Source organism: Rhinopithecus roxellana, chromosome 4 (genome assembly GCF_007565055.1).
Source record: "Rhinopithecus roxellana isolate Shanxi Qingling chromosome 4, ASM756505v1, whole genome shotgun sequence".
Taxonomy (NCBI): domain Eukaryota; kingdom Metazoa; phylum Chordata; class Mammalia; order Primates; family Cercopithecidae; genus Rhinopithecus; species Rhinopithecus roxellana.
The window spans coordinates 100,295,937-100,315,698 of record NC_044552.1 but is presented as its reverse complement, the minus strand read 5'-3'; the positions used below and the strand labels follow the sequence as shown (position 1 = coordinate 100,315,698).

Below are 19,762 nucleotides of genomic sequence, written 5' to 3'. Positions count from 1 at the left end.
ACTTTATCCTGTTCTTTTTCCAATTTAAGTTGGCTACTTAGTTATTTTCACCAAATGTTGCATAATAAACTGCAAAAACCTTAATAGCATTTAACATAAGCACTATTGCTTACTCATCTGAGGTCTGGTTAAGTATCTGTTGATCTTGGCTGGACTGATAGATATGTTTCAGATTTTCTGTTACCTGATACGTGTTGGACTCAACTGGAGCAACAGGATGACATCTGCCTCTCATTACCCTGCTGGGAACAGCAGGCTAATCTGGATGTATCTTCTCATTGTGAGGGCAGAAGCATAAGAGAAAGCAAGATGCTTAAACTTACAGCCGTCCTACTATCGCTTCTGCCCCATTCTCTTGGTCAGAACAAGTCACATGGGTTAGGAAAATATTTTCTACCATTATGAGAAATTAAATGTGACGAACGACATGGAAACAAGGAGAGGTGAAGAATTCAATCTACCACACTTCCCACCCTCAATACTTTGCTTTTCCAAACTCTTTATAACAGAAAAGTTACAAGAATAGTACCATGAATACCCCCATAGCTTTCACCAAGATTCCCCCTTCATTCACATTTTGCCGTATTTGCTTTATCTCACACTTTATTTTCTTTGTCTGAATCTTTTAAGAGTTAGCCAGTATTATGACATTGCCCCCCTTATATACTTTAAGCATTTATCTCCTAAGGCCAAAGACATTTTTCTGTGTACTCACAACACAGTCATCACACTCAGGAAATGTAATATTGGCACACCACTATTATCTAATTACGATATATATTTAAATTTCTCCATTTGTCCCAATAATATCCTCTTTGGCTATTCTTTATTTTCTCTTTTTTAAATACAGCCATTTATCAAACAAATATCACAAAACAAATGTGATATTTGTTTTATCACAATATATGAATTCCTAACACTCTCTTTGTCATGCAAAATTGCACATTAAAGATCCCAGGGCTTATCGAAAAAAATGTACTTAAGAGACACAGCATGCAAAAACGTCATCACACACACACAACCTTATTGAAACAGTAGCTCAGTTTTATACCTATTAAGTAGTTAAGAAATGCATAGGTACTTTACCTTGAAAAAGATCTGAAATTTTTTTGTGGAAGTGAGCACCAGAAGGAAAGTGGGTGTCAGAAGGGATGTAGTTTGTGAGTTAATGTGAATTAGCAGAAGGAGAGTTCTCTGAAATTGGATAGAAAGTTGTAACACCACGTGTGATTGGTTATCACTAATAACACTTATGGTGAACTAAGGTAGCTGGTACATGTCTGATTTGCGTGCGTGTGTGCATTTTTGCATATTCTAACAGCTCAGTTCATCTGGGTACAATTCTCTGCTTTCACCTAATGTTTCCCACCAAAAAATAGTATTATAAGCAAATGAGAAATTCATGTTTTGCTAATGTTGTGTCGGAACAAATGTGTATATATGTATTTTTTAAAGCTGTAACAGAAGTGACAGTATAAACATTTGCATCTAAAACTGCCCCTCTTAAGATTGCTTTAGCTGCATCCTACGAATTTTGATAAGTTGTTTTGCTATAATTCAAGTCTAAGTATTTTTTGATTTCTATTATGGTTTCTTTTACCCCAGACTGAGAAGTACACTTTAAAATTTCAAGTTTGTGGTTTTCTTTGTTAGGGTATTCTTTTGTTAAGTGTTTAACTTTATTGCATTATATTCAAAGAATGTGGAAAAATGTGGAAAAAAATATAACATATTCTTTATTTCATGTGACTGTCTATGTGGCCTAGTTTGTGTTCAGTTTTTGTAACTGTTTTACCTGTGTTTGTGAAGAGTGTGCATTTTCTAGAGTCCTGTTTCTCTAGACGTAAATTATTGTGTTTTTTTCTTAGCTTAATTTTCTGTGTGTTTATCACTAATTCAATCCAAATTCTCCCTCAATTGTTTAAATCTCCTCTTAAGCTTATTCAAGCACGTTGGGTTCTCTATCAATTTCATCTTGAAGAAATTTATCCAAAATCCATCTAAGATGCTATAATTATTTTCCAGGTCCGTTGCACAACTATCTTCTTGGAATCTTACTTCATTCATCTCTCTCATGTTAGAGCTCCCTTTCTTCTGTGTATCATTCTGACTCCTTTCCTGGTTTATTTTTCATTTTGGTGAAATTCCTTCTTCGGTAACATCCTGAAAAAATGTGCCTAGAAGGTAAAAAATTTTAGACCACATATGTCCAAAAATGGCTTTTCTATTTTAATAGTTACAATCATTGGATAGAAATAGTTCCCCCATAGCTTTCAATACAGTACTTCATTTTCTTTTTGCTTCAGTGTTGCTGTTGAGAAGTCTGCTGCCTCCTCCCCTACCAATCTTATTTTGATCCTATCTTTGTTTTTGAGTTCTGAAATTTTATGAGAAAGTACTTTGGTATAGTTCTGTTTTCAGTAATTGTGCTGGACATTCAGTGGGCCTTTTCATTCTTAGAATTCATGTTCTTAGGTTCTAGAAAATTAATTTGAATTAAGTATTTTATTTATTCCCCTTAATTTCTCTATTCTGACTTCCCGGAACTCCTGTTGTTAATTATGGGACCTCTAGCATTATTCTTTAAATTTTAAAATCTTTTTTGTCCTACCCGTAATTTTTATTAGTCTTTTTTTCCATAACTGTTTATTACAACATGGTGTGTTTATTCATAGATGTAATGTGTTTTCTCATATATCCAAGAATATTAATGGTAGTTTCTTGAAATTTTATTTTCTCCCTGCATAGTTTCTGTTTATTCAAAATTGCTTTTTTCCTCCTTGTTTTGATTTCTCTCAACGTTAGAAGCTTTTTAAAAATGTCTACTGGTCTTTAAATACCATATTTAAGGGTATACTGCTAAAAACGTGATTGAGAGCTCCAAGTTCATGTATGACATTTGTTGTGATTCTCACAAATAAGGGATCTAGTTTGTTTCATTCCCTGATGAAGGCTTGGTGTCAGAATCTTGGATCTTTTCTTTTTGATTTCCCAGAAAAAGACTCAGCTAGGGACCTGGAAGTTCAGGCAGTGAGTTGGAAAAAAGGGGCTTGCTGTCTATAGGGAGTATGTAAAGTTGACTTATTGCCCTGAAAAGTAAGATACTTCTTCTCGACTGTGTCCAGACACCTCTTTTTAAACTTCTTTACTGAGGAAGAATGTCAGTACCTCGCTTGGATTTTCTAGCTGTGGAGAGTGAGGAGGAAATCAGGGAGGCTTAACACCTAAAATAGACTTTGCAACCAGTTTTCTCTTTTTTAGCCCCACTTTCACCCCCCATTTTCAGAGGCATCTGATGCTCCCAGTTCCTGAGCCCTTTGGTGATTTGGAGTTAGTGGGTTTTGCTTGTTTGTTTTTGTTGTTTTTTACCTAAAGCCTATTTAGGAGTCACTTTTCTTGGAGTGTCAATCTTACATATGCTTTCCAGCTTTTAAGATTTTATTTCTGTTTGTTCCATTCCCATGTTCCTATTCTTATGGGTTTATGCCACTTTAAAAAAATTACTGTAGTTTCAGTGAGGTTTGGGGAGGGGAGAGTAAGGTGCAAAATAAATGTGTCCAGTCTACCATTCTACACAGAACCTTAAAATACATTTTAATAACTTAGAAATTTTAAGTAGTATTTCACATTCATCAAAGGCTCTTCAGGGTAAAAGGTCAAAACTGTAAGACATTATTTGCTACCTTTCAGTTGTGTACAGGGAGTTTTCCAAAGATTACCTAATATGTGGTATTGCAGCAGATTAAGTGTATAAACCAATATGAGAAACCCACTCTTTTCTCTTGTCAGACTTTGAAGAGATTTGAAAAATGTAAAACAATGCGTCTTTTCACTTTTTTCAGGAAATGCATTTTTATTAAAAAAATATCTTATGGTAATGTGATGGGTTTATTATTTTAAACTTGTTTATAAATATGTAAAAGTCTCAGTTTTCATATTGAATATGGTAAATGTCAGTAGTTGTAACTCACATAAACAACTCTTTGGGTTCCTCAGTCATTTTTAAGAGGGTAAAGAATCATGAGATCAAAATGTTTGACAACTTCTGTTCTGGAGAACCCTAGATGTACATTGGAAGTGAAACATGAATGTAATAATATAAACATAACCAACTAGGACAGTAATGTAATTTAATCCCCATGTTTATTAAATGTAACACCCCTGTGGTTTTATTTCTCTTTTATTTTTCCTTCCTAGTAATCCTTAGGGCAACTAAAGGAAGCTACCAGAAGTTAATCTATACTCTTTCTCCCTAAAGCATATATGTTCTAGACTCTGCTGATTTATGTAATGAGAAATCAACTTAAGAGCCAAATGTTAAAGTGTGCATTTTTGTTCTCAAGGGAGTAAAAATTGGCTCTTAAAGAAAAAAGTTGTTTTTTTAATTGTTTGTTACATGTAAACAAATATATAGTTTAATCTGTGGTATCAAAATTTCATTGGGGATGATGAACAATTAGGAAAAAAAGTCAAAGGTCTCTGTAACAGGGGACAACAATGAAAACCACCGCAAGAAACACTGTGTTAGAGATCCTTTAACCTCTTGCTTATTTATTCTATCCTAGGTTTGCCCCATAACACACACTATAGAGCAGATGCAGTAGCCACAAATAACTTTGTAGGGATCTAGTAGCTCCCTTAAAGAAGGAGGTGAGGCATGTAGCAACCACAGAGCTTGTGTCTGATCTCAGTGGGAGATCTTGGGTCATCCCTCAGCCCTAGCTAGTTGCCATGCTGGAATGTGGGCCCAAAGTTGCCAATTTTTTTTTTTTTTTTTTTTAAAGAAAAGCCAGAAACCCAATTTTGTTGTTGTTGTTGTTGTTGTTGTTGTTGTTGTTTTTTGAGACGGAGTCTCGCTCTGCTGCCCAGGCTGGAGTGCAGTGGCCGGATCTCAGCTCACTGCAAGCTCCGCCTCCTGGGTTTACGCCATTCTCCTGCCTCAGCCTCCCGAGTAGCTGGGACTACAGGCGCCCGCCACCTTGCCCGGCTAGTTTTTTGTATTTTTTAGTAGAGACGGAGTTTCACCGGGTTAGCCAGAATGGTCTCGATCTCCTGACCTCGTGATCCGCCCGTCTCGGCCTCCCAAAGTGCTGGGATTACAGGCTTGAGCCACCGCGCCCGGCCGAAACCCAAGTTTTTATGTAAAATATATGACTTCTAAATATTAGAAACTAATTCAAATATTTTTTGAACAATGTGCACATCAAAACATCCATGAGCCACTAGTTTATGAACAGACACACATACTAGTGTAGTCTCTTCTGGTATAGTGGAGTGTGTCTTTAATATATGACTCCTTTCAGCATCCTCAGCTCTGAATCATCTTGCTCCTCCTTGAAAAACTTCAGTTGATGGGCCACCACCTGTCTCAGGAGACCAACTTGTTCTGTTTTTGGTTTACTCTGATGGTTTGGTAGTTCTGTCTTATCAGAAACAGGAGTGTCTCTTTTAAACTTCAACCTAGTGGTCCTAGTATGACCTGTGAGACACACAGAATAAAATTAACTCCTCTCTTATGTGACAAGCCTCTAGATTTGTGAATTTGGCTAATTTAATCTAAAATTTAATCGAAATTTTAAAAATTGGATTTACAAGTTAATTTTTATTTCTTCAGAAATGTATCGCTTAGTAGTTAAGAATGAACACTCTGAAGTCAGACTGTGAGGGTTTGAATACCTTCTCTGCCTTTTCCTAGCTCTGTGATCTTATGGCTTGTTATTTCACTACTTTATGTCTTGGTTTGTTAATTTTTAATATAAGCATATTACTGTAATTTACCTAATTACTGAATAGGTAGTACATGTAAAGCTCTTAGAACAACACCTAGCCATGTGGTAAGTATTCAGTAAATATTATTTAGTATCCAGATTAAACATCCCTAGTTCCATCAGTCATTCATCAAAAAACAGTTTTAAATTTTCTCACCCTATTTTGCTTACAGGTTACTCATTAATGGAAGCAATATGGTGCGTTGCAGGAAGACGTTTAGGTTTTGTTCCCTGTCTTTTCCCCTCTGTGCCATCTCCCCCTGAACTCACCTTCAAACCAGATTACAGTGACTTTTATTTTTGTTCATATGTGTATAAATATAAATATATGTGTATAGACAAATTCATTCATTCTTGAAAGAGTGTGGGAACAAAAACCATTGGTTTAATGGGGGAAAAAGTGTAGGACTTTGGTCAGATGCCAGTCGCAAGTACCAGGTCCCCAAGTCTGTCCAACTTCAACTTGGCTACAAAGTTAGGGGTTCTCACAACCCCCTCCTCAGGGTCAGTAATTTGCTGGAATAACTCACAGAACTCAGGAAAATGCTATACTTATTATTGTAAGGTATTATAAAGGATACAAATGAACAGCCAGACGAAGAAGTACCTAGGGTGAGATCTGAAAGGGTTCCAAGCACCAGAGCCTGTCTCTGTGGAGTTGTGATGTGCCACCTTCCCAGCACATGGATGTGTTTTCCAACTCAAAAGCTGTTAGACTACTATTGTTTAGGAGGTCCTGTGGAGTACATAGACATGATTGATCAAATCATTGGCCATTGGCGATTGGGTTCAATCTCTATGACCTTTTATCTCCTCCAAGACTGGGGGTGGGGCTGCAAGTTCTGTCTCTCTAATCATGGCATGGTCTTTCTAGTGACCAGTCCCTATCTTAAAGCTATCTAGAAGCTCCTCAGCCTAATGTTATCTCATTAACATGAAAAAGACACTTATGTAGATTTCAAAGGTCTCAGGAGCTCTGTGCTAGGAACCTAGGACAAAGATCAGTTATTTTTATTATACCATACTTGTATACTTGCCAGTGGCACAAACTGAATTCGAAGACTGATCATGAATCTTAACATCCCTTTTGATTGAATGGTTGCATCATCGAATTCCAAATTTTCTTTTTCATGTTGGTTCCTAGTTCATGTTGGTTCAACCAGGAACTAATCCCAGGTTTTAATTGCTCTAATCAAAATCACCATGTAAGAGAATGTTTTCATTTCTAGCAGTCCATAGTTCTCTGTCATTGTCCTCTGAATCATCTAGCTGGTCAAAAGAGGAGAGTATAACCATTTCAGATCCGTAAGAAATATAAATTCTTCTTTATTTGATGGATATTTAGAAGAAAGTTAAGAATTCTCCTGGGTAGGGGCCTAAAGAAAACTTCCCCTTCATCCTCTGAAGGTTCACTGAAAATCAACTGACAAACAGCAGATTTGAAATGGCATACAAATTTATAATGAAAGGGGGATGGAGAAATGTGGATGATTTTAGAGGAGGGTTGTAAATTATTTTTAGGGGAAGTCAGTGGGCTTGAAGAAGATACAGTGGCCTGGGACAAAGTCTGTTGAGCCTGCAAAGCACTCAGTGGTTTGTGACAGAAGTCTGGTTAGATGTGTTGACAGACTTCTGTCTTTCTGCCCTATGAGTTCAGTTAATAAAAACTCAGGGAGGGAACTGTTAGAAATGCTTGTTCCCAGTGCCACAAAGAAATAGCACTCAAACATAAATTTAATTTTCACAGCAAGGCAATTTTTACTTTCTGCAGAAAGAGTGCTCCTTGCAGATGGAACAATGGACAGGCGAGGGGAAGGAGTTCTTGTTCCTGATGCAGGTAGTGCCTGGTGCTGTGTCGTTCTCATATTGGCTAGGGTTGGCCCGCACAGTCTGAGCTAATTCCGATTGGCTATTTTAAAAAGAGCAGGGGGTATGAGCCAGAGTGGTAGGGTGAGTAGTTTGGTGGGAAGGATGGTTAGGAACAGGTAACTAAAGGTGACTTAGGTCAGAGCAGGTGACCAGGGGTGACTCAGATAAAGCAGGTGACCGGGATGAGTCAGGACCAACCAGGAGACCAGGGAACAAATGTGAACTATTGATTAGGACTGGCGAGAAAGTTGTTTACTGAAACTTAAAAGCAAGGGGGTGAAGAGAACCAGGGAGTTAAACTTTAAAATGGAGAATCAAAGAATAAGAGAGGTGAACATACTGACATACTGATTCTTTGAAGAGAAACTTGGGGTTCACTGTATTTAACAGGATCAAAGGTAATTTTATTCTTCTTTGGTGGATCTGGACTTTAGACAGATAAGGGAACTTCACAGAACAACTTCATACTGTGCTTTGGGAGAAAGAAGATCAAGAGATGGGAAGGAACAGGGGAAGGTCAGAGAGACTCTGAGGCTTCTTCCTCAGCATGTCAGAGTGCCACAGTTTGGGGTATCAGTTTCTGAGCCCTGACACCTGCAAAAGTGAGTCTCTGATTGGGATTATATGTATAATAGTGACATGATTAGGCAAATAAAAGGCTTTAATTTCTGTGTTTACATCGAAGCTGAATCATCTTGGGTATAATGTAGGCAGCTTCATCTCATGTTCCATGTTGACCAGCTACAATGTCATTTGTTCATCATTACATTTAACAATGCCAAGAGGGTACAGAAACACGGATTCCCCTCTTCTCCAGCATCTCTATCCCTGCTTGGAACTTAAAAGATCAGGAATAGCTTTACCTTTGGGCTTCATGTGGATTGAGCTAGGGAACTTATCTCTGATTGTTTTTATCCTCACATAGAATCTATTTTGTATCATGGAGGTTTGGGATATAATGGGATTGTGAGGTGAGGTGAAAGTGTGGATGAGAGCAGATTTGTTTCGGGGTTCATCTGGGAAAGATTGGGGTGTTTTTTCCTGGATATCTGAGAAATAAGTTTTTCCACCTCAACTTTACTGGGAAATTTTGCTGTGGAGTTGGTTTTGAACCTAATTGAGTATCCCCTGACACCCCACCCTACGTCCTGCACTGTGGCTGCAGGTTTTCTGTCCTTTCTCTCCCTAGGAATCAGTATTTGCCCTCACTTCTTAGGGGGAAAGGAAAGGAAAGGAAAGGATTAGTGAGAGCCAAGGTCTGTGAGTATGTGGCTACTCAGTAGGTGAGTAGTTGTTTTGTTGCCCTTTAGTTTTACCAGCTTACTTTTTCTATTGCTTTTGTCTGATCACTTACTAATTCTGTTAGTTGAAAGTTAGTAGAGAGGACAAGGTAGTAAGTGCTTTGGTAGTAGAATGCAATCCCCACCCTCTCCCTCCTCCCTCCTCCCTCTCTCCAGTTTTTAAATCTGCTTCTGTATGCCAGAGGATACAGGCCCTCAGGAAATTTTTTTTTCTTCAATGCCCTATTTTCTAGGAAAAGACACCTGAATTTCCATATGTTTGATTAAATGAGTCTTAAACCCTGAAGTGTGGAGAGGACTAATTGTGGCTTCTGTGTTATAAAAACATTTAATTAGAATCTCTCTTCATTTAGCATAACTATAGAACCTTTTAGATAAGAGTCTTAACGTGTGTATTTCTGTGTAACTTCTCTTTCCATTATCTCCCATCTCTTATTCAGTAAGATAAATAGTATCTTTTAAAGAAATTCTGATGAGGTAAATTTAAAATATTTACGTAATTGAAAGATGAGAAATATTTTTAATTAAAAAACTATTACAGAAATTACTTAACCTTATAATAATTATTTAATATCTTTAATGTTGATTTTATATGTTGAAAGTCTTTGGATGACTTTTTAAATGCTAGCGCTTGTCAAAAAGTTATTAATTTGTATGTACTGTTATTTTTTTATGGACTGAAAAAGGACATGTCTTTGCTTACCGTACATGATTCATTTTGTTTTTCAGTATTGAATTTTCTGCTGCTTGACGAAAAATAGAAAACAGATATTATTTGAAATTCTTCACTGCATGCCTGGTCAAGTATTACTTGCCCAGATGTCTTTTTAAAATAACTTTTAAAACTTAACTAGGGAATAGAGGAGATAACTCTTGCACTATTTAAAACTAGCCTTGATGAAATGATGCTATTGCTGGATGAATTAATACTAATCTTTTCTCCTACGGAGAGCTGCCAAAAATATGACTATATTTCATTTAATATTTTAATAAGAGCTGCCAAAAATATGACTATATTTCATTTAATATTTTAATAAATATAAACTACTTTTTGTTTTTATAAATAAAAGTCTGTATTTTTCAAATTTTTTCAGAAACACAGCCGGTGAGTCAATGTATATTTTGATTTACGTTTTGAATACTTTTTATTATTCCTTCCAAAACAGACACTCCTAGAATATGCAGAGAAATGGAAAACTTCAGAAGATCCTTTACCTTTATTGGAGGTATACACAGTGGCTATCCAAAGTTACGTTAAAGCCCGACCTTACCTTACCTCTGAATGTGAAAATGTAGCCTTGGTTCTGGAACGCTTGGCATTGTGAGTAGACCTTTGAGTAAATAAACTAGATTTAGCTTTAAAAAAGAACACAAAAACATTAAATCTCAAGTCTTATAGTTTAATTTTAAATAGATTAGTTATGGGGAGTCTGCTTATGATATTAGAATTACTGGTTCTATTTTCCTTTGAATTTTAATAATTATTCCTCTCCTTACCAACTTTTTGTTTTTTAGAAGCTGTGTTGAACTTTTACTGTGTCTGCCTGTTGAGTTATCTGATAAACAGTGGGAACAATTTCAGTCACTGGTGCAGGTGAGAATCTTTATCTTTAGATTTAATATAGGTATATCTTATGTCAGTTTTCCTTACTCTTAAAAAAATTATTCAGTTAAGCTTTAAGACATCTCAATAATGACAGACATTAATTACTGATCTTATTAACACTAGTGTCTTACATATAGTAGATCTCAACAAGTGTTTGCTAAATAAGATAGATTGAATAATCTTTATGATCAGATAATTAGGGCCTTGTAAGAGCGGCAAGGGAACACAAAAGAAAGTGCCCTCATTGGGATTTAGAAGCAGTTAAACTGGTTTGTGAAAGTCTTCAATGTGCTTAATTCTTATAAGAATTTCACATATATCATTTAATCCTCATGAAAATTTGTATGGGTAGGTATGGTTTCCCCATTTTAAAGGTGAGGAAACTGAGGCTCATACTCTAAAATAATTATCTGCCCAAACTTGTATAGCTAATATCACATAGTAGTTATTCGATCTAAGGTTCTTTATTCCAAAGCCCATGCTTTTTCTCCTGCCTGAAAACACATGCTTTGTCTCTTTTATTTAGTGTTGTTATTCTGCTTACATGCAATACTACACAATTTAGCAGTTAGTTGTCTTGGAGTATTTTCAAGAATGTTAAATTTTGTTTCAAGCACTAGAGCTGAATGTATTATGGCTTCAATTAAATTTTGATTAATTGGTTAGTTAAAAAGAATGCTCCTGCCAGCTAGTTTCAAAGCTATAGCTCTCTTTCTCCCCATTTCTCTATCCAGAGTTCTTAAAATATCTTTAGGCCTTAAGATTTTCTGTAAGAAATTTGTTAAAGAGGTATAGCCTTAAATTTTAGAAGCATGTAAAATAAGCTATAGTTAAGCAGAGAAATAAACTTTCCTGTTTTAATATTAAACGTTAAAATCTATATCAAGTGCAGCAGGCCCTTGAAGGTGGAATTCATCTTATTTAATGTCATAGGATTCCGCATAATGTCTTACATATAACAAATGCTTCATAACTGTTTGTTGAAATGAAAGTGTCTTGTCCTGTTTGTCACATTGCAACTAACTTTTTGATCATGCATATTCTACTTCAGATATCCGTAACTTGTATCTTAGGTTTTTTTTTTCCAGAAATATTTTCAGGTAAATTATTTTGAAACTTACCGTTTGCCATTCAGATACACCCTACTACAGACTTAATATGCTTAACCAGAATTCTAAATGCTACTGATTTTGTTTGCCAACATAAGATAAAATTTTACACTTTCCTTTTTGAAACAAAAGGACTAGTTAATACCTTTTTAGATGGATTATGAAGGAAATAACTCTTTCCATCCCTCTACATTCAGTTACTTAAAACTTAATAAAGCACCTGAACTTGTTGGAATGGGAATATTTGTATGGCTTTGAGGATTAGACTTTTTGTTTGAACATAGCATGCAACTTTGAGTTTCTACAACACTTTGTTCCCATTTCTGAGCTTCCTCAAGGTTAGTTTATACCTAACAGCATTTATTTTCCCTGTGTTTTAAGTATTTAAACATTTCTTTACCCCACTAGAGGACAAACCCCGTAAAGTCAGGGACTAGTTGCTCTCTTCTCTAGAACTTTGTTCATAGAAATTTTCAATAAACAGTTTCTGAATTGAATAAAAACTATTGGTCTTCTGTGGACTGAAGACTATGCCCCTTTCATGAACACTTGGAAACAACTAGCAGGCAAGGTTCATCATCAGCTTTAATGTGAAACTGCCACAACTATACAATGAATAAATGAAAAAAATCGTGCATTTAGTTATTTTCTTTTCGTAATTCCCTTTTATTGGAATATGCATAAGTTGTCACTTAGTTCGTTATGTGAATCTTTTTATTAATGGTAGACTTGGGGGAAAACTTTTTTAAACACAGAGGATATAAAATGTGTAAGTTCTTTTATGCGTATGGATATTCTGATTGCTTCCTTGAGGAATAACGTTACTCCTGGCTTAGATTTTGGGGAAGAGAAAATACAGACTTATTCTGTAAATACATTATATTTATTTAAGATTTGTAAATGATTTATTTCTTATCCTTGAAATTCATCTTTAAATATTAGAAGTAAAGGAATTGAGTACTTTGTAATGTGATGTGAAAGTTTTAAGATAAAAGTCTTTTCAGAAGTTTAGTATTATATTTAAAGCCTGATAAGCTTGCTTTTAAAAATCTGTTGTAATTCTTTGGATGTTTATTTAATATTTATAGGTAGCTCATGAAAAGCTGATGGAGAATGGCAGCTGTGAATTGCATTTTTTAGCTACTCTAGCTCAAGAGACTGGGGTGTGGAAAAACCCGGTACTGTGCACTATTCTTTCCCAGGAACCATTGGATAAGGATAAAGGTAAATTTTTGAGAGAGAGAGAAAGAGAGAGAGAGAGAGAGAGAGAAAAGAATAATTAGACTAGAAAAAATAAGTGTTAAAGTTGTTTTGATATAATTTATCTCAAGATATTCCAAAGAAGGACCGTTTAATTAAATATCTTCTGAGGTGTGCTTGAGGCCCTGCGCCTTTATTTTATTTTGGGGAAGATGTATTTATATGATTATAGAATCATAGAATAACAGATAAACTAGAATTTTTTCCCAATATCTTTTTAACAGAGGAATTCCTTCTCTAACTTCTGACAGGTGGCAGTCCATTTTATATTTGATAATTTATTTGATAATTGGAGAAACAGAAATAGGGTGATTAAATGCCCTTCCTCAAAATAGAATAAGAAATCAGTGCTAGAACTCTTTAAGTCTTTTGTCTCTGAGATTAATATGCTTTCTCAGTTTATTGCTCAGTCTTATTCTATCCCTTGTGTTTTTCTTATATGAGCTCAGCCTGGTTTCCTATTGAAAGTAGGTGGCTAAATTACTTTTATGTATAGCGCTTAATGTTTTTTAGAGTTTAAAATTTGTATAGACCCTGAAGAAAAGTATAGTTGTCTTCTAGATACTTTTCTTGAGATTATTTAGGAAAGTGTGCCCAAATATCATCCTAACCTTTCCCAAGGTGTTTGAAGAAGTAAATTTTTTAAAACAATTGTAATATATCTAATGAAAAAATCATATATTTACCACTGTAAGCTTCTTCCGTCATTTATTGCTGCTTTTCTTGTTGATCAGTGGCAAATTCTAGGAAATTTTGCTATGTAATAGCAAGTTATGAAGGCCATGAGAAGGGATTGTTAAGTCTATTGCTTGTGAGCTCTTCTGGTACTTTGATATTTACCCAAAGCCTTCCCAGCCAATCTTCAGACTTCTCTTTAGGTTGGTTATTCCTACTTGATTTCCATCTCCACCATTTTCTCTATGTTTTCTTGATTGTTCTAGTAGTGTACCTGTTTCTTAGCTTTCACAAGAGGTTTATCTTTATCCCCTGTCTTCATGGATATCCAAAAATTAGCTACAGTTTTCTCAAGACCTTGGAAGGAGATCCTTTCATTACTTAATAATAGTAATTGATTTATTTATTTACTTATTTATCGAGACAGGATCTTGCTCTGTGGCCCAGGCTAGAGTTAAGTGGTGTGATCATGGCTCACCGCAGACTCAGCCTTCCACGCTCAAGTGATCCTCTCAGCCTCCTGAGTAGCGGGGACTACAGGCATATGCCACCACACTCAGCTAATTTTTGTATTTTTATTTTTTGTAGAGACATGGTCTCCCTGTGTTACCCAGGCTGGTCTGGAACTCCTGGGCTCAAGCCATCCTCCAACCTCAGCCTTTCAAAGTGTTGGGATTATAGCCATGACCGACCATACCCAGCCTAACAATAAATTTAAAAGTTGAGAATCGTAGATTTTTTTTTTTTGCCTTGCCGTATTAACTATTCCCAATAGATTAATACCAGTATGCTTTACTTCTAGCACCAACTTATACTTTCTCATCTTGTCAGCTTTTAGAAATATTAGATGTGATATATTAGTAATAATATCAAATTACAAGTTCCTCACAGTTTGGAAAGTGCTTTTATATGCATGGTTTTATTTAACCATCATAGTGAATGCTGTGAAAAAAGTAGGATCTTTATTGTCCCTGTTTTTCAGATGAGAAAATAGAGGCTCAGAAAGATGAGTATTTTTTCCATACCACATTACCAGTGATGAGAGGCAGAGCCAGGAATTAAAATCAGACCTCAGCCTCTCCCTATTATGCCCTGTTGTCCCATTGTCAATTTCTGAACAGCATGTTGCTAAATTCACATACTATGCTAAAGTGGGAAAAAGGAACCTTTATCCTAGCAGAGATGTCAACTTTATTTGAAAAGATAATGTGCCTGATTTCTTTACTTGTTTGAATGTGCCTAACATTGTATCTGTTAACCAATGTCTCTGCCCATCTCTGTGGTGCTTTATTTCTTGACCTTCATCTGTCATGCCACTGGAATAATTAGGACTATGCAGCCAGGAGGAGTTTCCACAAATTAGGTGGATTGTAGGTAGCCAAACTAATACAATACAGCTCATGAAGCAACCAGAGAGATGTTACATGATTGAGAGATTTGCAGCCATAATCTAGCCTGCAGCAAGTTTGAAGAGAAGAATAAGAGCTCAGAAAATGAGTATACCTCTATAGGTTATACTCATTAGTTTGTTTATAGTGAAGCCTTTTGAAGTTTTGATGTAGTATTTGAACAGTGAATAATCTGATTAATTCTGAGTTATTTTGGTTTATTTTTTTCAGTTGACTGATTTTGGAGCTACTAAAGCCCAGCTCAACCAAGAAATACTCTTTAATTTGGGAGAGTAAGGGTGGACAGGACTCAGAGATAGTGGTTTCACTTCAACGTTTGAGTATCCTAGAGTGAGGTAGCTCTAATAACTAAACCAATACAAGTCAAGTAGATGGTTTTGAATATCAAAGGAACTTTAGGCATACTTAAATATTGCTTATGCCTCTCTTTGGTCATAATCTTGGGATTGGAAAGGTATTTAATGCTCAATTATTTGTTACTCAATTTTAATTCCCCTCTAAAACATCACCGATAAATTAGCTTTTGCTCAAACACTCTAGAGTATGATACTTATGTAGTTCAGTCTATTCTTAGCCTGCAGTTAGAAAATCTTCATTTTGAAAATTGTGAAAACTAATTTTTGGAGTTTCCTTCTTTTGGACCTGGTGCTGCCTCAAGCCATAGTAAAGTATAAATCTCTCTTTCACTTGGTAGCAATTGAGACTTTTAAAGATTGCCATCATGTCTACACTTAGTCTTCTTTTCTTTTCTTTAATTTTTAATTTTTGTGGATATATAGCAGGTGTATATATTTATGGGAGTCTTCTTTTGTAGACTAAAAACCTTGATGTGGCTTGATTATAAATCTACAATCGTTATTCCTCCTTTTTGAGTGCATTTTATGTTTTTGTAGTTCTCTTAAATGTGTAAATCTCAGCACTTCATCTGTACTCTAAATGTGATCTGGCCAGTTTAGAGGTCACAGGTATCCTCTTTCTCTTCATGCTAACAATTTATACTTAAGTTAGTGTAACCTAAGATGACATTACCTTTTTGGGCAGCCATGTATTTCTCACAACTCAATGAGGTTACTAAAATCATTTAAAATTTTTAAAAAATAAATACTAGCTTCTAATTATGTCTTCTCAATCTACATTTGTATACTTTTTCTTTTGGTGTACAAGTGTATTACCTTTTTCTTCCTGTTTAATTTTACCGTATTAAATCCATTCTATCTCCCCAACTTGTCAAGATTCTTTTTAATCCTGATTTTGTTATTCAAGGATTTTGTCCTTCCCAATTTCCTCTCATTTTGCAGACTTCATTTTCATATACCGTATTGGCATCCAGGTTCTTCATCATAACCGTAAAAAGGTCATGTCCAGAAATCAAGCTTCTGGGATACTTACAAAAATCTTTCTGCTTGTCTTTAGTTCTTACATCCATATCCGTTGATTATTATTGTTTTATCAAATATACCTATTTTCCCATAATACTGGCCCGTGATTCTCCTTTTCTATCTATAAGGATTTGGTGAAAGACCATAACAAGTGTTTGTGACTGTGAAAAACTGGCTGTGACAGTTTTTCAGACTTTCATTGTTTTTGACAAGTGTTTGCCTAAAGTTCTCTTACGTAAGATTATTCAATACTGAGGTTAGTCTGACCTAATTTGTTTTTTACATAAAATTTTTTATTTTAGAATAGTTTTAAATTTATAGAAAAATTGTGAAGAGTTTCCATATACCCTACACCCAGTTTTCATTATCATTAATATCTTTCATTAGTTTGGTACGTTTGTCACAATTAATAAACTAGTATTTATATAAATTTATACTTTATACTTTTGTTATTAATTAATTAATCCATACTTTACTCACACTTCCTTAGTTTTTACCTAATGTCCTTTTTCTATTCCAGGATCCCATCCAGGATACCACATTACATTTAGTCGTCATGTCTCCTTAGGCTCCTCTTGGCTGTGACAGTTTTTCAGACTTTCCTTGTTTTTGATGACCTTGACAGTTTTGAGGAGTACTGGTCAGGTATTTTGTAGAGTGTCCCTCATTTGAGATTTGTCTGATGTTGTTCTCATGATTAGACTGGGGTTATGGGTTTTGAGAAGGAAGACCAGAAAGGTAAAGTACCATTGTCATCACATCATATAAAGCGTATGTATTGTCAACATGACTTATCACTGTTTTGAGGTTTTTGGGTTTTGGGGGATGTTTTTGATTTTTGAGAAAGGGTCTCACTCCATCACTCAGGCTGGAGTGCAGTGGCACAATCCCAGCTCACTGCAACCTCCAATTCCTGGGTTCAAGCGATTCTCACACCTCAGCCTCCCGAGTAGCTGGGACCACAAGCATGTGCCACCATGCCTAGCCAAACTTCTTTGTATTTTTTGGTAGATACGGGGTTTCACCTTGTTGGCCAGGCTGGTCTCACCCCCCTGACCTCAAGTGATCCACCTGCCTCCGCCTCCCGAAATGCTGGGATTACAGGCATGAGCCACTACACCCAGCCGACTTATCACTGTTTGTATGAACCTAGACCACCTAGCTATGGTAGCGTGTGTCAGGTTTCTCCACTATGAAGTTATTCTTTCCTCCCTTTCCATGCTGTATTCTTTAGAATGAAATTACTATGTGCAACCCATACTTGAAGTGGGAATATGCTGCACCTCCTTGAGGAAGCAGTATCTACATGTTATTTGGAATTCTACACAGGAGATTTGTCTCCTCCCTATTTATTTTTTTTAAACCAGTCTTTTATATTAGTATGGCCTTATATATATTTATTTTATACTTTGGTCATAATCTGATGCAGTTTATTTTGTTGCTCAATTTCTTCCAGCTTTGGCATGGGAGCTCTTTCCTTTGACTCTTGTGTACCTCGTCATGGGTTTTGTTTTTTGTGTGATCACTTCCTTGCTTTCTGGCACCATAATATGCTCCGGGTTCATCTGGTGTATTTCCTGCCTGAGTCCTGGAATCACCCATTTCTCTAGAGAGGACTTGCTCCTTTTATTGGAGAATGGTGTTAGAAACCAAGAACTATATTAAACTAAATATGAATTCTTATTAATGTCTCCAAGTCTAATTCATTAACACAAGGATCATTCTAGCCTCCTTCCCTTGCTAATCTGTAACTCCCCACTTCAACAAAATGTCATATAATTGGAATCATACAGTATGTAGCCTTTCAGACTAACTTCTTCCACCATTGGCCATCCATTTACTTACTCCTATTATACCCCTATAGGGAAAAGCTTTATTTATTACAGTACAGTGCTTTTGTACAGTTCTTTTTTACTTTATTCTTACATTCTCCACTCATTTCCAAAGTTAGTTAGGTTAGCACCTTATTTCTCCATTCCTTCCAGTGAGGTTGTTTTCATACATTTGTAATATAGTTATTTTGTTACATTCTGTATTCCATCTTGGGCTTCCTGAACCTTCTAAATAATTTTTTTTCAATTTGCATACCTTAAGATTACCTGTTTGTGTCGTATGGTTTTATAGGTTTTGACAAATGAATAGTGTCATGTGTCCACCATTACAGTATTATACATAATAGTTTCACTCCCTAAAAAAAAAAAATCAACTGTGCTTCACCTATCCAGCCTTCTCCCAAACACCTGACAACTACTGATCTGTTTGCCATCTCTATAGTTTTGCCTTTTTCAGAATGTCATGTAATTAAAGCTTTTCATTCAAGCTTCTTTCACATAGCATTGTATATTTAACATTCATCCAGGGCTTTACGTGTCTGTTAAACCAATGAACTGTTAGCTCATTCCTTTTTATCAGTAAATAATTCTCCATTATATGGCTGTACCACAGTATCCATTCACCTGTTAAAGGTGAATGGCTAAACAAACTGTGGTACAGCCATGTAATGGATGCTAGTTTTTGATGTATGTGCTGCCAGTTTTTGGTGATTTGAATAAAGCCATTATAAACATTTGCATGCAGGTTTTTGTGTGAATGTCAGTTTTCAGATCAGTTGGGTGAAAATACCTAGGAGTATGATGGCTATGTCATATGGTAAGACTGTGTTTAACTTTGAAAAAATAACTGTCTTCTAAAGTGCCTGTACCATTTTGTATTCTCATCAGCAATGAATAATTCCTTTTGCCCCATACCCTTACCAGCAATTGGTATTGTCTGTTTTTGGAATTTTAGCCATTCTAATAGGCATGTGGTGATATCACATTGTTATTTTAATTTGCATTTCTGTAGTGACAAATGATTCTGAACATCTTTTCATATGCATATTTGCCATCTGTATATCTTGGGTGAGGCATCTGTTCAGATCTCTTGCCTATTTCTTAATTGGGTTGTTTGTTTTCTTATTGTTGAGTTTTAACAGTTCTTTGTATATTTTGGGTACAAGTTCTTTTTCAGATACGTGTTTTGCAAATCTTTTCTTTCCCTCTTGTGAAAGAATTCTCTTGTGGCTTGTCCATTCTCTTAAGACCAACTTACAGAGCAGAAGTTTTACATTTTCATAAAGTCCAACTTCCCAGTTTTTTCTTCCATGGATCATGCTTTTGGTATTTTCTCTAAAATCTCATCGCCAAATCCAAGGCCATATAGATTTTTCTATGGTCTTTTCTAGAAATTTTATAATTTCCCATTTTACATATGGGTATATGATCCATTTTGAGATGAATTTCTGTGAAAAGTGTAACTTAATTTATGTTTAGTGAATTCATCTTGGCTCTTACTAGTCACACTTCTTTTTCTGAACAATCACAACCCATCTTTTTAATATAATTAAT

General features: G+C 35.6%; 1 protein-coding gene across 1 annotated transcript in view; it reads left to right on the top strand.

Moving 5' to 3' along the window:
• The window catches only part of ZNF292 (zinc finger protein 292), a 106,355-nt gene that overhangs the window by 49,637 nt on the left and 36,956 nt on the right, over positions 1-19,762 (top strand). The window contains exons 3-5 of the mRNA XM_010387954.2: positions 10,105-10,259; positions 10,454-10,532; positions 12,742-12,877. Coding sequence (XP_010386256.2) covers positions 10,105-10,259; positions 10,454-10,532; positions 12,742-12,877 — 370 coding nt within the window. The remainder of the gene's footprint in view (positions 1-10,104; positions 10,260-10,453; positions 10,533-12,741; positions 12,878-19,762) is intronic.